Here is a 20,499-nt window from a genome sequence, read left to right as displayed (position 1 = left end):
GTTAAAAATGTGTTATGAAGTATCCGAAAAATGTTTGATACGCAGTGCATTTTAATGTTCAAACTTGTTAAAAATATGGTATGAAGTATTTGAAAAATGTCGGATACACAGTGAAAATACCAAAAAATATTTGAGAATTATTACGTTTAAGAAGTATCAAATACATATCGAAAAATATTAATAAAATATCAGTACGCAACACGTATTTGATATAGTACGTTGCTCTCCTTAAATTTTCGTGCTTCTTAAAATATCACCAATTGATTAAGTAATAGGACTCACTAAAAAAAATTACAATTGATGGCACGGAGTAATTGATTAAGTCTTGTTGATTATAACATGCGATTGCAATCCTCCATTGCACACGTGTTTGCATTGGATTTTTCCCTCCATAATCACTAAGCTATACAAACCCTCAAATAACATCAAACTTTCCGAAGACGAATTCTTGGCCATCATTTTGGACGTTTATGAATTCCTTTCTTCTTTAAAATTGGAGACATTCTGATTGAAAGTGCAATCAAATACCGTAATTTAATGTTCTATAATTAATACTGTAAATTTTTTTTTTTACTTAAAATAATTAATACTGTAATTGCTCTGCTTACATTTCACAAAAGACTAAAGTAATCTTATATTTTAAATACAGTATATATTTTTTATTACATTGTAATTGTGACGATGATTTTAGAAGAGAAATTACAGGTTGTTTGAAGTAATCTTATATTTTAAATACAGTATATATATTTTTTATTACATTGTAATTGTGATGATGATTTTAAAAGAGGCATTACTGGTCGTTTGAGAAAAATCCAAAGACGCATTAAAGTGCTAAAGGTAAGCATGTTTGAGCCAAGTGGGGAGCAAAATAAAAAAAATTAAATTATTAATATTGCATATGAAAATATTGTCGATGGACAGAATGTTACGCCTGTACGAGCCTGGAGCCCCCTTTGACATCTTCGAGTTTTGGTGGATTGTTCGTCTGTCAGGGTGATAATTTCTGGTTTATTTCTGGTTTTGGAGACCTAATGAACTAGCACCAACTGTTTTTTGTATAGGTGGCGCAGTGTTATTGGTCAGTAAACAATACTCCGCTGAGTCTTTGGGGGAGAGAATCCAAACCCAAAAAAGTCGGCTCTTTTCATCAAAACCACATTTCTTCACATTTTCACTCGCAATCTGACCAGCTTAGCAACGAAGCACAAACCAACCCCCTCTTATCTCTCTCTCACACACAGTTACAGTAGTTACATGGTGTCTCTGAATCCGAACTCACCGGAAGGCTTCTACTTGGATCCGACAGGAATGGCCCTTCCCGGTATTGGCTCTTTCTCAACACCTGCGGCCACAGCAGCTGCCAACACCACGTCGACGGCGGAGGATCCGAGCAAGAAGATCCGGAAACCCTACACCATTACCAAATCCAGAGAGAGCTGGACCGAGCCCGAGCACGACAAGTTCCTCGAAGCACTCCAACTGTGAGTCACTCCAATTTCACCTATGGTTTAGTTCTGTTTTCAGTTTTGGAATTCCATTTGGTTTGATTGTTTCGACTTTGGAATTGAATTAGGGTTTTTGTGTCAGAAATTTTGGATTTTGAAATTGGAATTGATGTATGGGTAATATGTATTTGGTAGTCCCGTGGATTTGAATTGGGTTAGGGTTCTGTGGTTTGAAACCAAATTATTTGTTAAGTTTAGATTTTATTTATTTATTTTGTTTGTTTGGGTCTAAAAGTTCATTTGTACTTCAAATTTTAAGCCAATGTGATTGTTTCTGTAAAAGGGTATTTAGCTTTATTTATCTGTTGGGAGAATTCAATAGAGGATAATAGGAGCTACAGATTTAGGAACACTATTAGATAGACAATGAAAATGTTGTAGCTTATTTGTACACATGGACATACCTACCTTGTCTTCCACTATATGTCTTTTAACTGAAGAGTCGGACCTGTAGTTTTTAATAGCCTTCATGGCATTTAAGGAGTCACCTTCAACCACCACCAAGGGCTGGAGCCTAGTGGTATCTCCTCAGCCTCCCAGAGTAAGGTGAGCGTTCAAGTCCCCAAAGGGGCAAATGAGTGGGTGAGTTTCTCGCCAAAAAAAAGAAAAGAGTCACTTTCCACCACCATTTCCCGTGGACCCATATTAAAGCAAACTTGAAGATAATCTTTCATGTGTGTTGTTGAACTGTAGTTTTTATATATCTTAGAGGTAGAAGCCATAACCTTTTAATGGTTCTGAATGCAACTTCAATGCCTATTCTATCGAATGAATCTGCAAAAACAGAGATTGATCAACCATGATATTGTAGCAACCAGCAATAGGAAAATTACATATCTCAACGTATCTGTTTAAGTTTGCCTACATGGAAGTTTATTTCTTGGTTATTATGTTAAAATTATGCTCCTAATCATGGTTGTTGGCCATATTGATTGCAATTTCTCAAGAAAATAATAATGGGTAGTAGTATGATGGGTAACAATGGCCACTATGTATATGGAACATATGAACATATCTTATCATTACTTTGGTTCTAGAAATGATTTATGGTGGTCTTAGGTCAAAGAGAAAGCAAAGTGTAGAGAATGAAAAGAGGAATTAGAAGGAAATGCTGCTGGTGGGATGATGATGGTGGAGGTGTTAGTGGATGGTTATGAGGGTGGTGGTATTTTGATGGGCCGGTGGTCTTGGTGTAGGGACAGAAAGTAGAGAAAGAAGGATAAAGTAGAGAGGGTAGAGTTAAAAGGAATAAAAATATGACGGTGGTGGTAGTGGGATGATGATGGTGAAGGTACCGTGTATGGACCTAATGGTAATGGTTGGGGATGGAGTTCAGTTGTTGTGCCCTATGGCCTTATGGGTTTTAGCGGAGGAAGGTGAGGAAAAGGGAAACCTCACAATGGAGGTCCCTATGGTTAAAGGAAACCTCAATGGAAGTTAGTTTATTAAAGAAAATTCAGAAAAAAAAATATTCACTCTCTGTCTCCCTTTTTGCACATTATTGTTTGAAATTTTCAATGGTCCGATGCATGTATATGTTGCACAGCATTAATTGTTGATACTAGTGTATTTGAAATAGTTGAGGAGTGTTTGGAACCAATAACTATTTCAGATAGAATATTCAATTAGTTATGTCGCTCTCCAATTTTTAGTGAAAAGGGTTTTTTGGGAGCAATTGAAGAGTTGCCACCTAACATTAAGTTTATGCATGTTAGAGAAGTTTTGAAAAGAAATGTTCTTAAAAAGACCTTTTCTAAGGAAAAAAGAATATTTTATCTTACAGTGTTTTATAATAGGCCATTTTATTCAGTAATTGCATAGCTAGTTTATGCAACCAAAATTATAGATTCGGGGGCTAGATTATGCATGGAGGAGATGTTAGGTAATCCAAAATATTCATAAAAATGGTCATGAAATTTCTTTAAATTAATCCAGCAACTTCTATAAATTAAAATTTATAGTTTCGTTCTTATAATAATTGAAGCAAAAATGAAGTGAGTCTCGTAGAGCTGGGGAGTTGAGTAAGGCAATATTTGTTTGGTAAAGCGTGTCCAATAAATACTCTCATGATTAAGTAACTTAAATATCTCCTTGGGGTAATGAAAATATGGGCTTAAATAAGTTGACAGAGGATTGAATATGGAGTTCTTGATAGCATGCACTTCATGTTTACCTTGTGTAAGGGTAACCATATTAGATTAGAGAAAATCAAATGTACAATATATTATAGTACTTTATGTTTAACCTTAAGACATACTAGAATTTGCCTCTTGGTAGTTACAATGCATGGAGAGTGATCTAAATTCAGAGAGCATAAGTTTGTATGCATGTTTAGGAAAGTAAATGTTATGAAAGAAAGTGGTCTATACTCTATAGAGCATGAATGTTTTGGAAAGGAAAAGCATCTTAGAAAGTAAAAATGTTATAGGAGGCAAAAGTATTTATTTTGTAAAGATAGGTTCTTTTAGAAGTTGGTTCCTTGCAAAAGCAGTAGAAATAAGTTTTTGGACCACTTTTAATATCACTTGATTGAATTATATAAATATAGAGATTAAGATCTGCACTCATCTATTATCACATTAACGTATTTCCAACTACATAATAAGTGTGGGTTATCTGAAGGGGTATAGCATGCCGGTGCTGTATTTCTTGGTAATACACTCAAAACAGTTCATCCTACATTATTCTTGTGAACCAAAGTGCAGATTTTCCTATTCTTACCATTTTAACTGTTATTTGGGTATTTATGGTTATTGAGCACTTCATTATGCCAAGTTAGTATAAGGATGTTTTGCTTTTGGTTTATGTTTTACTTATGAGTATTGTACAAGATCCCTAATTGGTTTTGTTTCCTTAATCTGTAAACAGCTTTGACCGTGATTGGAAAAAGATTGAAGCATTTGTTGGCTCAAAAACTGTCATCCAGGTAATCCCAAGCGAAAAATTTCTGATTTGATAAAATTATGTAACATTATTTATTATTTCATAATGATAATTAGTGTGTCTTGCAATGGTAGACCTTTTTTTTTTTTTTTTTTTTTTTTTTTTTGAGTTACCTATTCCGGAGGAGATTTACTATTTAACACACTCATGCACCCGTATGCATTCAAATGCTCACTAGCAGAGGCACGTTACACGCTCATATTGCCTTGAAAATAGCAATAGCAAGTTTTAGTCCATGATACTACTTGCGCGCATCATGTAATAATTTGGAGTATAATTGGTGGCTTTGGCCTGCTGAGCAAAAATAGGGAACTCAATTATATTCAAAATAGTTACTTATAAAAAAGAAATAATAAATAAAAATAAATTATATTCAACATAGTTGCTTTGGCCCAGCCTTTTTACTTGTGCGGTTGGGTTATAATAAAGCTTCCTTGACTCATTGCAACCTTTTTGTACCATTGGTGAAGAATCCAACCATTTTTTTTCTTATTGACAGTAGAATTTAAAATTAAAGTATTTTGATGATTGAAAGAAAGCTATATTAACTATTATTGGCTATCTTGAATTACATGCCTTTCACGTATGTTCTACTATCGACTAAGCGTGTTGCATTTCTAAATTTGACTATCCAAGATATTCAATTTAACTACCTCCTACAGTCACAACGTTTAAATTTGTTACTTCCACATTATGTTCCACGGGCACTCATTCCGCAGTTAGTTCTGCAAAAATGACAAATAATATCTCGATCAGTCCATAGGTTGATTTAGTTTATTTATTTTTCTATAATTTGCATGTAAATGAACATATACCTCGATCATTCCATAGATTGATTTAGTTTATATATTTTTCTATAATTTGCATGTAAATGAATGCCATATGTCAAAAAGAAAAGGAATAAAAAGTAAAAGGATAATTTTGCAGATACGAAGCCATGCACAGAAGTACTTTTTGAAGGCTCAAAAAAGTGGGACCAATGAACATCTACCTCCCCCTCGGCCAAAAAGGAAAGCTGCTCATCCCTATCCGCAGAAAGCCTCAAAAAATGGTCAGAATGGCTCATTTGTAGTATACTTAGTTGTCATGAGTAAATTTAACCGTGACTCATATTTGTCATATGTGGCAGCTCCAGCGATATCACAATTTCAGACTTTGCCTGTGCTACCTGATCCTGGATTTGTACCAAGGCCGGATTCTTCTTCTTTGCAAAGGAATCCAGTAACTAGTGCAGCTGTGTCTTCCTGGACTGACAACTCTGTGCAAACAGTCAGTTTATCACATATGACAAAAGGTTCATCCAGTTTCATCTGTTCTATTTTTACTATCATCTCCTGATCTCACATCCGTTGGCATGTGTGGCTTATTGCACTGAAATATAATTTAAATTATGTCTCATGGGACAGGTGATATGAAATCTGGGCAACTGGTGACAAATCACTATTGCAGTAGCACTGAGAGCACTCCAAGAACAAGGCCAACGGGTGAAATGATTGATCAAGGAAATCATTGCCCTTCATTGAGAGGTAACTTAGTGTCACTTCATACATCTACTTGTGACAGAGAGAAAATTTAACTTAGTAGTTAGTACTGAAAGCTATGGAAATCTTATGGATATTGCCACTTCTCATTTTTCTGTTAACATGTAAGAGCAAAGCCCAAGTAGAATGTTCATGCATCCTGTAAATGTTATTGGAAAATTTGCTAGTATGAGATTGTTTCCCCTTGAGAAATGTCTGCCATCCACCTCTGGTGGCAAGTTAAAACCATGTTCTATTAGAGCCCTGAACATATAAAACTAAATTCCAGACACGCATTACAATCTTGAGGGAGAATTTGTGAAGTTCCAATATTCTCTTCTTTTGACCGCTATATAAATCTAAGTAGAAAAATATGGACACGGTACATGGATCACGGACACGGACACGATACGACACAAATACGCCGACACTCCCAATTTTTGAAAAATAGGACACAGACACGGCTAATATAAATATAAATTTTTGTTTATTTATCTATTGAATGAGACAATTATAGAACTTTAATTAATTTATAAATTCTGTACTAAATTTGCATAAGTTAGAAGATGACGCTATTCAAATATCAAAATGAATATGTTATATTATACGTAGTAGTTGATATTACTATGATATCTTGTCATTATATATGTTTTTGTTCCTTAGAGGTTGAACACGTTGATATATGTTCATAGTGCTATTTTCAAGACTGTTGTGTTGTATAAGACAAAGAGTGTAAGATGTGTTGGTCGAGTGTCCGGAATGTGATGACTAGTGGTCTTCTAGATGTGTTGACCAATTGTCCAAGATGTGTCGGCCAATTGTCCGAAATAATAACATTTATTTTTAAATAATGGACACGGCCATGAAGTTTTGAGCACGCATTTAGGAGTGTCCATGGAGTGTCAATGGTATTGGACACGGACACAACACCTCATAGAAGTATCCGTTCTTCTTAATATATATATATATATATATATATATATATATATATATTATATTATGTGTATCGACAATTATAGGTAAAGGCCTCTTCTTAACTTTCTATTGAACCTCAAATCACTATAGAAGTGGTACTAACTCTTGAAATTCTATTAAAAAAAAAACCCCCAGAAATTCCAGAGCTTTGGGTTTCAAAGCATCAATTCTGGACTTCCAGTCATAGATCTTCCCTTGCTAATACTTTCTAACTAGTGTTGTTACAAAATTTTAATTAATTCTCGTCCTAGGTACTCCTTGAATTTTCTAACTTAAGATATTGTTCCGCTTTTAGGTCGGTACATGAATCTATTTAAACTCCTAAATAAACTATACCATTTGATCCCTCAATCAGTTGAAAAATTATAACAAGTTGCATCAATGAGGAAGACTTGTTTTACTAGTGGAGACTCCCCCGCCCTGCGGTAAACTGACTAGTGGAGTTGAAAAAATATGATTTCCATCCCCTGCTTTGATACTTCTTGAATGTTCAAAATTCTGGCTTCTGTGACGTTGATAAATTGTTGTATGAATTTATGCCTTACATGTTGTGGCCTCTCTTGTTTGTTTGTTTGTTTTTTTTTTTTTTTTTTTTTTTTTTCCTAGTTGGTACTCACACACACATGCCCCTATTGAGGCTCGAATCCCTGGCCTCTCTTTGAGAAGTAGGGGCTTGGTACGGTTAGGCCACTGCCTGTTGTGGCCACTCTTGTTTGTGTCAACTAAGAGGCGAAGGGGAATTTATGGAACTCCATTATTAGTCAACATGGATATTGGCATTGGAAATACAGAAATTTTCAAAATCTAGAGAACAGAATATATATAAACCACACAGACCCAATCTGTCCCATTGGGGACTTGAACCCTCAGCCTTCCATTTAGAAGGACAGGAGATCCACTTGGGCTAAGTCCTTAGTAACATGGGAACATAGTTGTTTGTGTGTGTATGAATTTACTACATATAACATTTACATCTTTGTGGAAATTCTGAAACTATGATTACTGGGTATTAGTAGTCACAGTTAATAAAACATAGTGAGTGGATGTGAAGCCTTTTGCCTCAGAGTTACACAGAGGTAGGCATGGCAAATCAGCCTGAAAATTGGTTAACCCACCCTTATTGGGATGCTTCTGGTTCTGGGGGTTGATAACCAGAGTAGGGGCCTTTGGGGGAGAAATATGATTGAAATTCTGGTTCAAGGACAAGGATGAGATTCACTAACTCCCACCCCTTTGGTACTGATTAACTATGACTCTTAGTATTTATACTTGTTTCGTAAAAGCTAAAGGATTATCTCACATTAAAATTGAAGAGAAAGAAGTAGCTTGCCAGCATATATCGCTATCTAATGGTTGTCTGTGTTCAGTGTCTTGGCATCACATGGCTTGCTCTTTCCTACAAGTACATGTACATGTGCACATTGGAGTGTGCATCATTTGCCATGCGTCTGTTCAAGTGTTATAAATGTTAGAATATTGCGAGTTTCTTACCCAGTGGGAATCTGCTTTGGTCTGTGACAATTGCTGCCCTGCCTGCTTATGTGGTCGGGGCAAGTTTGACTTTTTAGATTTTCCCCTTCTCAGAATAGTTTTGGGAAAGGGGTGCTAATGCAACCAAGGGTTTGTCTAAGTTTTCCAGCTTTGTTTGGAGAACCTTAACAAATGTTAATGATGCAGGCAGATTTTCAAAAACTTAAAAGGAAAGCTGTTGAAAATCAGAAAACTACTCAAAATAAGGAATCTTTCAGAATATGGAAAGTTTTTGAAAATCTGCCTGCGTCAGTTAATTGAACACTTAACTTTAAACTGGCAACTTATCATCCACAAACAAACTTCTAATAAAAATCATGCAAACATAGTAATGCGAATAATGCTGAAATTTATAGCAAGCAAAAGTAACAGTTAGAACTTGAAAATTGTCAACAAGAACTCAAGGATTAGCACATAATTGCTAGTGAAGTAAATGACTTTCATATGTGAAGGGAAATAACTGAGAAATTGGGTGCATGAAACAACAAAAAATATGCACCAAGGATATAATGGTTGAAAAGGAAATGGGTTAGATTGAAGGGATGAGGGAGAAGATAGACGAGGGAGGGAAATCTGGGCAGCAGCCTCCTTTCTTGCAAATGATGTCTAAGACCTTCAGTGTTATGGCAAGTGCATAATACCAAAAAAAATAAGATACCACCCTATAAGAAGACTAATCTAATAATAAAGTACAATACTTAAATTGCCCAAACCTATGAACAAAAGGGAAAATAATGTAAAGAAGATGTAAAGAAAAGGTTCCATTCCTCTCTATCCATCCAACTTTTTTATGCAGAAAATTGTGGTGGGTCTCCATAAGGTCATTCTCTGTTTTCTCTCTCCTTACCATTCCCTTTGCTATCTAATGGACAAATGAAATTTTTTTCCAATTCCTACCTTGTTCTTCTAGGTTCCCAACTTTACTCTTCCTTTTAACCAAATGAAGCAAAAGTGTTTAAATTTATGGATTCATTCAGCTTAAACCATAAAAAAAATAACTGAGTGGTTTCAGGTTAAGTTGCCGAAAGAAAGGGAAAAAAAAAAAAAAAAAAAAAAAAAAGAAGAAGAAGAATAAGAGAGAAAAAAAAGAAAGAACAGAAAATAAAATGCAGTCATTGACATTAGTTGATAACTAGTTGTTTGGTTAGATTAGTGATTGTGTTTTATTTACTTTTAATGAAATAATTTAAATGAAATATATAGAAATTTGAGGATGTGCATTCTGAAAAACCTGTTATAGAAGTCGAGCAATATTCATTATGGTTCATGGTTCCATGTGCCATGAACTTCCTTTCTGGAAGTTTTCCAGTTAACTAAAGGGTCGAAAGGATTTTGATTTTGAAAGTATTATTTTTTATAAGCAATGATAAATATTTTAGATTTAGAAATCAGCAACATAGAAAGAAAATAAATTTTGACTGGGTCCTTTTATTTTGGTTTGATGTATGAGACACATTTCATAAAACATGACAGGAATCAACACGTGACACAGAATATATTACATGGATTTGGGTACGTGTGTTTGGTGTGGGTGTGTTTTTAAGTATCGTATTTCTCAAATCCACAGATAATGGAGATGTGGACGCATTAAAACATTCATATTTCTTAATATCTTCATTTGCTAAAAAATATAATTTTTATGTAACAAAAAAATATTCAATAGAAGCATTTCACTTGTTTTGAAGCAATAATGTAGCAAGGGATTACATTTGGAGTTTTATGTGCAATTAAATGATGAATTATTGGATAGGTTGTTAGTTGCATGTGCGATGTTGGACACATATTACATATACCCAAGTGTCATTTGTAAGACAAAAATACTTAACTCATTTAGAGGAGTCTCTGAACATCATTACAATGCATTACACATATTCTTTACTTACAATGCATTCACTCACTAAACCTCCAAGCACATACCCATCACCAACATTACCAAACTCATAAGATCTTCCAAATATAATCATCACCACTTTGTTCAGAACCCAAAATGTGAAAGTATAAAGCCTTTGTACAAAAGAAAACGAAAATTCATTTTAGAGAACTAGAAGCACAATACAAAATATGAAATCAAATGTTGTCTTCAATTACAATTTACAAACATCCCAACTCAAATTCCACCCCCCCAACCACCCCCCCCCCCCCCCACCCCTCTTCTCTCAGGCGCGCGCGCGCACTACAATATCCAAATCTTCACAAGCTTTAGATCTTCTAATACCAGAACAACTTCAACATTTTGGTAAGCATTAATCTCACACAACTTCCCTGGAAAATGCCCCGTGTCTGGATTTTCCCGAGAAAGTGAAGGAAAAATTAAGAAAAACCAGAGTAAAACAGAGCTGCTGATATCTAAGGGCCTATTTGGGAAGTGTTATGATATTGATATTCAAATTTGGCCCATATCATGTTTGGGACGGCTGATATTGGTATGGAATAGTTCATAACATATCAAATTTTTTTGCCAAAACCCATATCACCAAATTGGTGATATTGTGTGTTTTGGTGCTATAGCGGAGGAACTAAAACAAATTTTCGTTACCAAACATGGTTCCGATTTCTACCCAAAACACTTTTACAACAAAACGGTTGTTTTGGTGTTGACCAAAAACACGTCGTCTAAAACACATCGCATGCCAAACGGGTCCTAAATGTTCATAATAACATTGTAATTTCATAAATTGATCAGCTCTCTGTATCAGAACCAGCAATATTTTCTCTCTCTAGACTTTTTCTATCTATATATGTATATATATCTCTGCCAATTTCTTCTCTGCAATGTTTGGCCTTCTGGCCTCTCTACTAATGGATGCCACAATAGCACACTGGAACCCTAAACAATAAAGCAATGAAAATGTGCATACTCACATCAGTAGAAACCCATGAAGACCCCTAGCTATTCATCAACACTGCCGTATAGGATTCATAACCCTATATCATAACTTACCGATATAAGGGAGTTAGAGGTTGAGGTTATGGGTTGAACCTGTCTTATATTGAGGGTTAGGGTTTTTCTTTCAGGATGGTAATTGACCTTCTGGCCTTTCGTCAAAGCTGCCGGGATAGGATCGTCATTTTGTACACTTAGTGGTATGTGTGTGTGTGTATATACATTAAACCCTTGGATCCAAAATATACATGGTTGGTAATAAAAATACATGATTGGTTGAGGGAGGCGAGTGTAATTTTTCAAAACTAAGGGGAGGTTTCTGTAATTTACCCTATTTACAGGAGAGGTAAGTGTAATTTACCTAAATTTTAAAGGGCCTTGCCTTAAGGTGAGTCTCAGGAGCAACTTTATCCATATCTGAATGTGTCTTGCGATACCTTCACATATTCGTATCAATTTTGAAGATTTTTTTTGTCTGCAGTTATAGATAGATAGTTGCATCTGTAAGCATTCTGAAAATGGGTGTTGACATCTTCTTATGGTCTGGTCTGAAAAGTTCACTCATTTTCTCTGTAACCAACCCATACCAAACTAGTGCTTAATTGAATGAATTACCAACCCTTTTGGAGGAAGCATTTAACCGAATGAATTATGGATTCTAGATGATACTTTACATAATTAGCATGATATGATAGATACATAAATGATGGATTTATATATATATATAGCAGGTATCTATTTACATAAGTATAGGTGGGTGTTCAATTATTATACAACTTGGTTGTTGGTTTCCGTACATCTATGGTATTTTGTTTTTAATCAACATGTTTGTTGTATGTCAGTAGTGTTTTGGAGATGACTACATTGATGTATTTATGGGCATGTGCAAATGGGTGTTGACTTTTAAGATTGGTTCGTTAAGCACTTGTGTGGCAATGAAATCCTAACTATAGACTTTCAGGTAAAGTTGAGTGATTGGATGAAAATAAAGAAGAATAAGTCTCAAATTGGTGCAAGGCAATGGTTTATTTTGATTAAATTAATGGAAATTTTACCACCATAGAATAGGCTTACGATTTGGATTTCAAGAGTGTTAAAGGTTTTGGAATTAGTAACTTTTGGCCTTGTTGTTACATGTCACCACAGAGGTATAGGATGATGACTGTAGTGAGAGATGGAGACTATGGGTTATGGGTTTGAGGTGACCAGTACTTTTAACCAGATAAATTAGGAAAATGATGGGATTTACAGCACACCACTTGGGTAAAGAGAACAGAGTGTGTGAGTCTTCAAGGTGAGTCTTAGCCAGTTATACCAACTCTCTCCCAATCTGTTTTTACGGATCTGCTCACATGCCACCTATAAGCAGTATTAATACTATCATTATTATTTAGTTAAGGTAATTAAGGATCCCTTGACTGTGAATTTAAGTTTTTATATGTTTAAAGTAATAATTAAGTCGTCGTGATTAGTGACTATTAGAGATTGTTGGACTAGGTGGAGGGGTAATGCCAGATTAACCTTATAATGATGGTCAAGATTATTGGATTAGTTAGGCATGGTCCAGGACCTGCTTATTGCAAGTGTGCTATTATTGATATAGTCATTGGGCAAAATGTGCCCTTATTATGTGGACGTGGTCAGGGACCATCTGGGTGAGACGTACAACCCACCCACATGTGTATTTGGTAGTCCGGACTATGCAATCCACACCATTTAATTGGAGTGGAGCTTGGGGCTCATGTGAGATATTGGCGATAGAACGCTAATTGGTTGAGGGGAGCCTGGGGCTTATGTGAGGTAAGTGGAATTTTAGTAATTTATTTTTAGATGGGTTACAAGTTCACAATTTGAGTTGATGTTATAGAAGGACATCATAGTTGGCACAATTGTAATCGAGTCATTTTAATTATTAGATAGTTTGATGTTTTATAGATATTTCATAGTCACTTATAGACTAGGAAGCACAAACACTTCTATAAAGGAGTCGTATCCGTGTCAGATACCGGCACTCCTCGGACACTCCTCAAATACGTGTCCGACACTTCATATGCGTGTCCGACACTTCATATACGTGTCCATGAATAAAAATTAATTTTATTATTCCGGACACTTCGCCGACCCTTCTTAGACACTTCGCTGACACTTTGCCGACATTTCTAACACAAGTCTACCCGGTGATCTTGAAAATAATATGAATACTATTGTGACAAAGTAGTAAATAATGATATATATGATATAAAAATCATTACAATAATGACATAATTTTATTTTCTAATTCATTTCATAACAACTCTTTGTATAGAAATTATAAATGAATTAAAGTTTTATAATACTATTATTGAATAAATGTATAAAAATAAAAATTTATATTTATTTGTAGCCGTGATCACGCCGTACTCGTGTCTTATTTTTTTAAAATTTGACGTGTCGATGTATCCGTGTCGTGTCGTGTCGTATCGTATCGTATCCATGTCCCGTATCCATGTCCGTGCTACATAGCTTATATATGTATATATATACGGATTATAAGTAAGGATTGACTTGCTGAACGATGATAGTGTAAGCAATTTCTTGCTGAGCTTGTGAGCTCACCCCTTTATCCCTTTCAGGTGCACATGGATTTAGCTTGCAAAGGAGGCTCAAGGGGAGATGGAGATTTTCCGGATTTTCCACTTTTATTTTATTATTGTTTCTTAGCGAAACAGTTTGTAATAAGGTTCACTTAGTGGTGGAATTTTAATTTGTTGGTGGATGTAATAGATTTCCTTTGTAACGATCCGAAAATTCTAATACAAGAATCATCAAATTACATCAAAAATCTCACAGGATCAAAAATAAAAACAACCTCCATAATGCAAAAGATCCTCAAATATATAAGAATTCAAAGCCCTAAAATATAGTCTAAATAATCTCCAAATAGGCATAAAAATTCTGCAACACAGCTCCACCCCTAAGCCTGCAACTAGGAATCCCCGATCCTCTTCGATACTTGAAACTGGAGGGTGGTGAGACGGAACGTCCCAGTACGAAAAACCATAACAAAAATTTCAAGGAGGTTTCATGAAAGTTAGCTTCATAAAATATACATTTGCTTTTGAACAAAAATACATATATGCAATTTGAGCAAAATAATAGTCTAACAAAATATGTGAAGCTAAATTACCTCAAGCCATTCAAGGTATAGAGAACCCTACCCATAAAAGTAATTTTCCTCACTGGTTCTGCAAAATCTCAAACTCTCGGCCTTCTCTGCATCTCTTGGCCCTCTACTTTCCTCTAACTTTTGCCGGCCAGCCCCATTTTTCTTCTTTTAATTTCTCTCCCCCCCTGGACACCATCTCACCCATCAAACAACACACACACACACACCATATAATATGTGACTAAAACAAAATCCACCTTCTGTGTAAATGAATCCCACTCAAAAACAAACACGGAAGACAAAATGTAACTAACCCAAATAAAATCCCATAAATCAAGTCTTCTTAAACAACAAACCCATGTTAAATAAACAAAAGGATAAAGGTAGCCTAATAAAATAATAAAACAAAATCTCCTCCACTTTAATCAATTATCCAACTCATAAAACTTAACAAAAATTAGCCCACTAATAACTCCAATAATCAATCTTTGAAAACTAAAAATGATGAAATAATATAATTTAAAATCCTAAAAATTCGGGTTGTCACATTCTCCATCATTTAAGAAGAATTTCATCCTCAAAATTTAGATCTAACAGTTTTTACATATCCGAAAACATCAACAATCACAAAATAAAATTCATAAATCCTTACCCCAAGCGATGTGAGATACCGTGACATGTAGGACGTTGTGGTAGCTAGACAGTGCTAGTCACCCACCCACACACTCTGCAACCGTTGTGGTGGCTAGCTGATGCCGTCACCCGCCTACTCAAAATACAACCAGTAACAAACTAGGGCCACATGCCCAATTACAAGAACTAATCATCCCCAGTAGCTAGCCAGTGAATGACATTCGCCCACACACACCGGCTACAAGTCGTAGCTCGCTGATGCTAAACACTCGCCCACTCACACCAGTCTACATCGTTACTACACTCACACCAGTCTACATCGTTACTACACTCACACTTCCGGCTGGGTACAGGCTCTGATACCATTCTGTAACGATCTGAAAATTCTAATACAGCTCCGCCCCTAAGCCTGCAACTAGGAATCCCCGATCCTCTTCGGTACCTAAAATTGGAGGGTGGTGAGACGGAAAGTCCCAGTAGGAAAAACCATAAGAATTTCAAGGAGGTTTCATGAAAATTAGCTTTATAAAATAGACATATGCTTTTGAACAAAAATACATATATGCAATTTGAGCAAAATAATATAGTCTAACAAAATATTTGAAGCAAAATCACCCCAAGCCATTCAAGGTATGGAGAACCCTACCCATAAAAGTAATTTTCCTCAATGGTTCTGCAAAATCTCAAATTCTCGGCCTTCTCTACATCTCTTTGCCCTCTTTGAACTCTCAACTTTCCTCTAACTTTTGCCGGCCTGCCCCATTTTTCTTCTTTTAATGTCTTTGTGTCCCTGGACACCATCTCACCCATCAAACAATACACACACATACATATATATAATATGTGACTAAAACAAAATCCACCTTCTGTGTAAATGAATCCCACTCAAAAACAAACACAGAAGGCAAAATGTAACTAACCCATCACTTTCCTCCATTATCTTAACAATATAAAATAATAATAAAATCCCATAAATCAAGTCTTGTTAAACAACAAACCCACGTTAAACAAACAGAAGGATAAAGCTAACCTAATAAAATAATAAAACAAAATCTCCTCCACTTTAATCAATTATCCAACTCATAAAACTTATTAAAAATCAGCCCACTAATGACTCCAATAATCAATCTTTGAAAACTAAAAATGATGAAATAATATAATTTAAAATCCTTAAAATTCGGGTTGTCACAGTTGACATCTTCTTATGGTCTGATCTGAAAAGTTAAACTCATTTTCTCTGTAACCAACCTATATTTCTAACTTGTTATCCTCTCCATTAAAATTGAGTTGGAATCTTTCATTTGCTTGTAATATGGCTTTTTCTGATTACTGTGATAGCAACTATACGATATGCATACATGGGCCACTCCTGTACCTTTGGATCCACGAATGTTATTTTTATTCTTTTTGTGATTGATGTAGCTTCATCCCTTTTTTGGTTTTTTCTTGAGTGAACTATAAAGGCTTAGTATTTTATCTTTTACTAGCAGTTTTTTACTTCTCTACGAACATTATTGTATTCTTCTCATACCATCACAGGCTTAGTAGTTAATCTTTAGATGTCCTGCAATTCTTTACCTTCTTACTATATTCCTTATACTGTTACTATCACTAATAACCTTTTTGTTTGATGCAGTTCTTCCTGATTTTGCTCAAGTATACAGCTTCATTGGCAGTGTCTTCGACCCAAACACTACTGGTCATTTGCAAAAACTAAAAAAGATGGATCCAATAGATGTTGAAACGGTATGCTTTCTAAGCTAACTGTTTTGGTCATTATTTGGCTTTATTGCAGTAGAATTCTTTTCAGTTTTCACTTATAAAAAATAAAATACAATAAAATAATAAAATAAGATGCAGTAGAATTCTTTTCTTGTACTATGTTTAATCACAAGTTCCTACATTGAAGCTAAAGAAAGAATAGAGAAAAAAAAATACTGCTTCTGTGAACAGAATTCTGCTCCTTTGCCGCTGAAATCTATCAAAACTCTGTCCGGGTTGTATCTTTTTTATGTTTTTAAATATTTTAGGAGTGGGAAAAGAAAATTCCTTGATATCATTATTTTGTTAATTATTTAGTTATTTTCTCCATTTGAAAGCTATGGGGGCAATACTTTGTATAGATTAGTTTCAATCAGGATGAACCACAAACCCCTTGATTGGTGGGTGAGAATCCAGCATCCCTGGATCCTCTGCGATATGTTGAGCCAACTTTAAGAGTTGCAAAAATTCAAAGAAATGTTTAAATCAAAATAATTTACTAGTTGAAAAATTGAATTTTGATTCAAAATATTTTATAATTGAAAGTTTTCTTTTGCTTTAGTAGCTACTTTGATTACTATTTTCATGGTAAAGGGTAAACGTGTACTTGACAGTCCTGCATGTGTGGGCTTGATGTGGCACACCCTTATTGACATCCCCAAAGCACATTTTTTTTTTCTTTTTGTGGATGATCCTTATAGAATTCAAACCTAGTTATTTACTATTCGAAATGTGCACCTAAAAGCACATATTTGTATGCCCAATTGAGAAGTCCAGTCTTACATATTATGTAATATTGGGAAAAAAAATCTCCTTATATGGAAGGCTTTAAAAAAAATCTCTGTACTCGCCTTTTTTTCAATTCTCTAACTTACATTTAACTATGAGAACATAATAGGTTGTTGATCTAGCTCTCTCAGCTACACATTAACATTATTTTATATTTTCTTTCTAATTTACATGATTCGTATGATCGGTGAATTTAGGGCTGGCCTTGGCACAACGGTAAGGTTGTTCCTTTGTTATCTGGAGGTCACAGTTTTGAAACAGAAAACAGCCTCCTAAGAAGCACGGACACTTATATGAGGTGCTGTGACCATGTCGGTCTTTCCTGGACATGTCTTCGACTCTTCATGACCGTGTCCATAATTTAAAAATAATTTTTATTATTTATGACACTTGGTCAAAACATCTTGAACACTTGATCGACACAACTCAGACATTTGGTCGATACATTTCGGACACTTAATAACATATCCCCTACTCTGTCTTATATAAAACAAACATATGTCAGTCCTAGAAACGACTTATATGAAAGTGTCAAACCTAATTTCCTTAAAAAATTTACATTAAACACATATCGTAGTATGTAATATGAATAAAACATAACAACAATGACAAGATCGAATAGTAATATCATATATTAAAGTTCTATAATTGTCTTTCTCAGTAGATATATAAATGAGAATTTATATTTATATTAGCCGTGCCCACGCCTGTCCGTGTCCTATATTTTAGAATCTGACGTGTCGGTGTATCCATGTTGTATAGTGTCCATGTCCATGCTTCTTAGAAAGCCTCTCTGCATTTGGAGGTAATGTTGTGTACATCCAACCCTTCACAGACTCCACAATGGCGGGAGCCTCGTGCACCAGCTGCCCTTGCGTGATCTGTGAATTGATTCTGTTTTATAATTGAACATACATAGATGTGTCTCATGTGCGCAGTTCTGTTAGAGCAATACAAACAAAAACATAAAATTAGATTTATTTACTCTTTTAATTTATAGTATATTTATAAAAAAATAATTAAAAAAAAATTAAAAAAGAAAAGAAAAAAAGAAAAGATGAAATTTGTAGTCATCGTAATTTAACTAGTGCAGAAGTATGCTTTTGTACTGTGATTAAATTTTATTTATAGAACTCTTTAATTTTTCTTGTTTGGTCTTTTAATCTACTTGACTTGTTAAGAGGATGTCTTCTACATGACTACTTTTAACTTACAGATTTTTGTTTTTGATATGAGTCCGTGGTGACAGATTAAGAGTTTTTATATAGTTACTAATATCATAAATGAGATGAAAATGAAATATGACTATCCCCATCAGACATGGCATTAGGCCAATAAAGTATTTGGAAATGGTCAAGTTAGGTCATGCTTCGGAAACAGCATTTCTGACAAATCTTTTTGCCCCCTCCAGGTGTTGCTGTTGATGAGAAATCTGTCCATCAATTTGTCAAGCCGTGATTTTGAGGATCATGTAAGTGCCCATACCATGTAGGGCTTGCATTTAATTTTCTTGATGCAGTGGTGGATGACGTTTCTGGGTAAAGAAAATTATTAACTGATGTTAGTTGAATTGGGAAAGCTGCTGTTTGTATTACTAAGTCCCGCAGCAGCTTAAAGTCCTGGTCAGTTGACAGTGTCCAAGACAATATCTGTTCGCTTGTTTTGGCCTAATTTATTGTTAAAATCCTGTATAATCCTTAATGGAAGAGTACGTGATATATACAGTCTTTCTGGTTGGTAAAGGGGTCAAACAGCATTTTTTGCATCTATATTGATTTGACAAAGAGTGTGTTGGTAGGTTGAATGGCTATTGGTTAGTCTTTCATCTTTCTTGGTCTCTGATACATTATGTTTTGCAGAGGAGGCTGCTTTCATCCTATGAGATTGACTCAGAGAAGGATAACTCTGGCGGTTTACCTAAAACTCTTCAGGATAGTCGATCTGAGTGTGCTACTCAGCATGGGTAAGCAATGGAAACAGTCTTCCCACCTCTTTTATTTGCACAACTTTGTTGCTTAATTTATTTATATCACGCAACCTGTTCTGATCAAATAAAATATTGCAGGGCATAGAAATATTCAGCAAGCGACTGTAGCTGCGAAATGTCAATAAGATCCTCTGGTTTACTGGTTTGTAAGTACTACTTTCTGCTGTGAGATCTTTGGCCGTGCAGCTTATTATGTACATAATGACCATAAAAAGAGAGAAAAAATTAATATTTAAGCAGAAAAAGTAGGCCATGCGGGAATGTAAAATTCTAGGGTTTTTGTTTTTGTTTTTTTAATGTATATTCAAGTTTTGGCTCTTAGTTTGTTTTACTCCAGGATAAGTGGTACTGGTGTAATGTTGTGTTTGTAATTGTAGTCCTCACTTGTTATTTCCTGGGGTACTTAACTTGCTACACTCTATTAGTTGCTGTGCCTTTCAAAAAAAATTTCCCGTCTTCTTTGTTTATGTTATTGTTGAGATGGATATGGGGAGACTGGGAGCTGGATTTTTGCTGAAGGGGTTTCATGGGTTTGTTTGTGTGTGTGTGTGTGGACACGAGATTTTTGACCTGATGACCCGTGCTTAAGAGTAACAGTTCTGTTTGTTGTTCTCTGCGACCAGAAAGCCTATTTTGATCTTATAGAAGGATGTTTGTGATTCATTTTACATCTCCCCTAAAGATCATAATATGCTGCAAGGAAAACTTGTGATATCCAAGATTTGTGTTGTGTTGCACATGTCAAAAGCTCACGATTAGTTTGTTAGCTGTCTGTAATCACAAGGATTGACATGTCAAAATATAACAATTGTAAGATCATGATCATA

General features: G+C 35.1%; 1 protein-coding gene across 2 annotated transcripts; it reads left to right on the top strand.

The window, feature by feature from the left end:
- Positions 1-1,027: 1,027 nt before the first annotated feature.
- LOC132271763 (protein REVEILLE 6-like) lies at positions 1,028-20,139 on the top strand. 2 transcript variants are annotated; one of them, XM_059773231.1, is made up of 9 exons: positions 1,108-1,481; positions 4,374-4,431; positions 5,376-5,499; positions 5,578-5,742; positions 5,855-5,974; positions 16,772-16,881; positions 19,097-19,156; positions 19,545-19,648; positions 19,751-20,139. In XM_059773231.1, exons 1-9 carry the CDS (start codon positions 1,255-1,257, stop codon positions 19,755-19,757), a joined length of 975 nt encoding a protein of 324 aa, XP_059629214.1. In that variant the 5' UTR covers positions 1,108-1,254; the 3' UTR covers positions 19,758-20,139. The 2 variants fall into 2 exon arrangements, with proteins under 2 accessions (XP_059629215.1, XP_059629214.1); XM_059773232.1 differs by lacking the exons at positions 16,772-16,881; positions 19,097-19,156; positions 19,545-19,648; positions 19,751-20,139 and adding an exon at positions 13,970-16,765 and having other exon boundaries at positions 1,028-1,481.
- The last annotated feature ends 360 nt before the right edge of the window (positions 20,140-20,499 follow it).

The sequence above is a fragment of the Cornus florida genome, unplaced genomic scaffold (genome assembly GCF_030987335.1).
Source record: "Cornus florida cultivar Cherokee Brave unplaced genomic scaffold, ASM3098733v1 CherokeeBrave_3.0.0_Hap2_Chr08, whole genome shotgun sequence".
Lineage (NCBI taxonomy): Eukaryota > Viridiplantae > Streptophyta > Magnoliopsida > Cornales > Cornaceae > Cornus > Cornus florida.
This window is presented reverse-complemented; position numbering and strand designations above follow the sequence as displayed.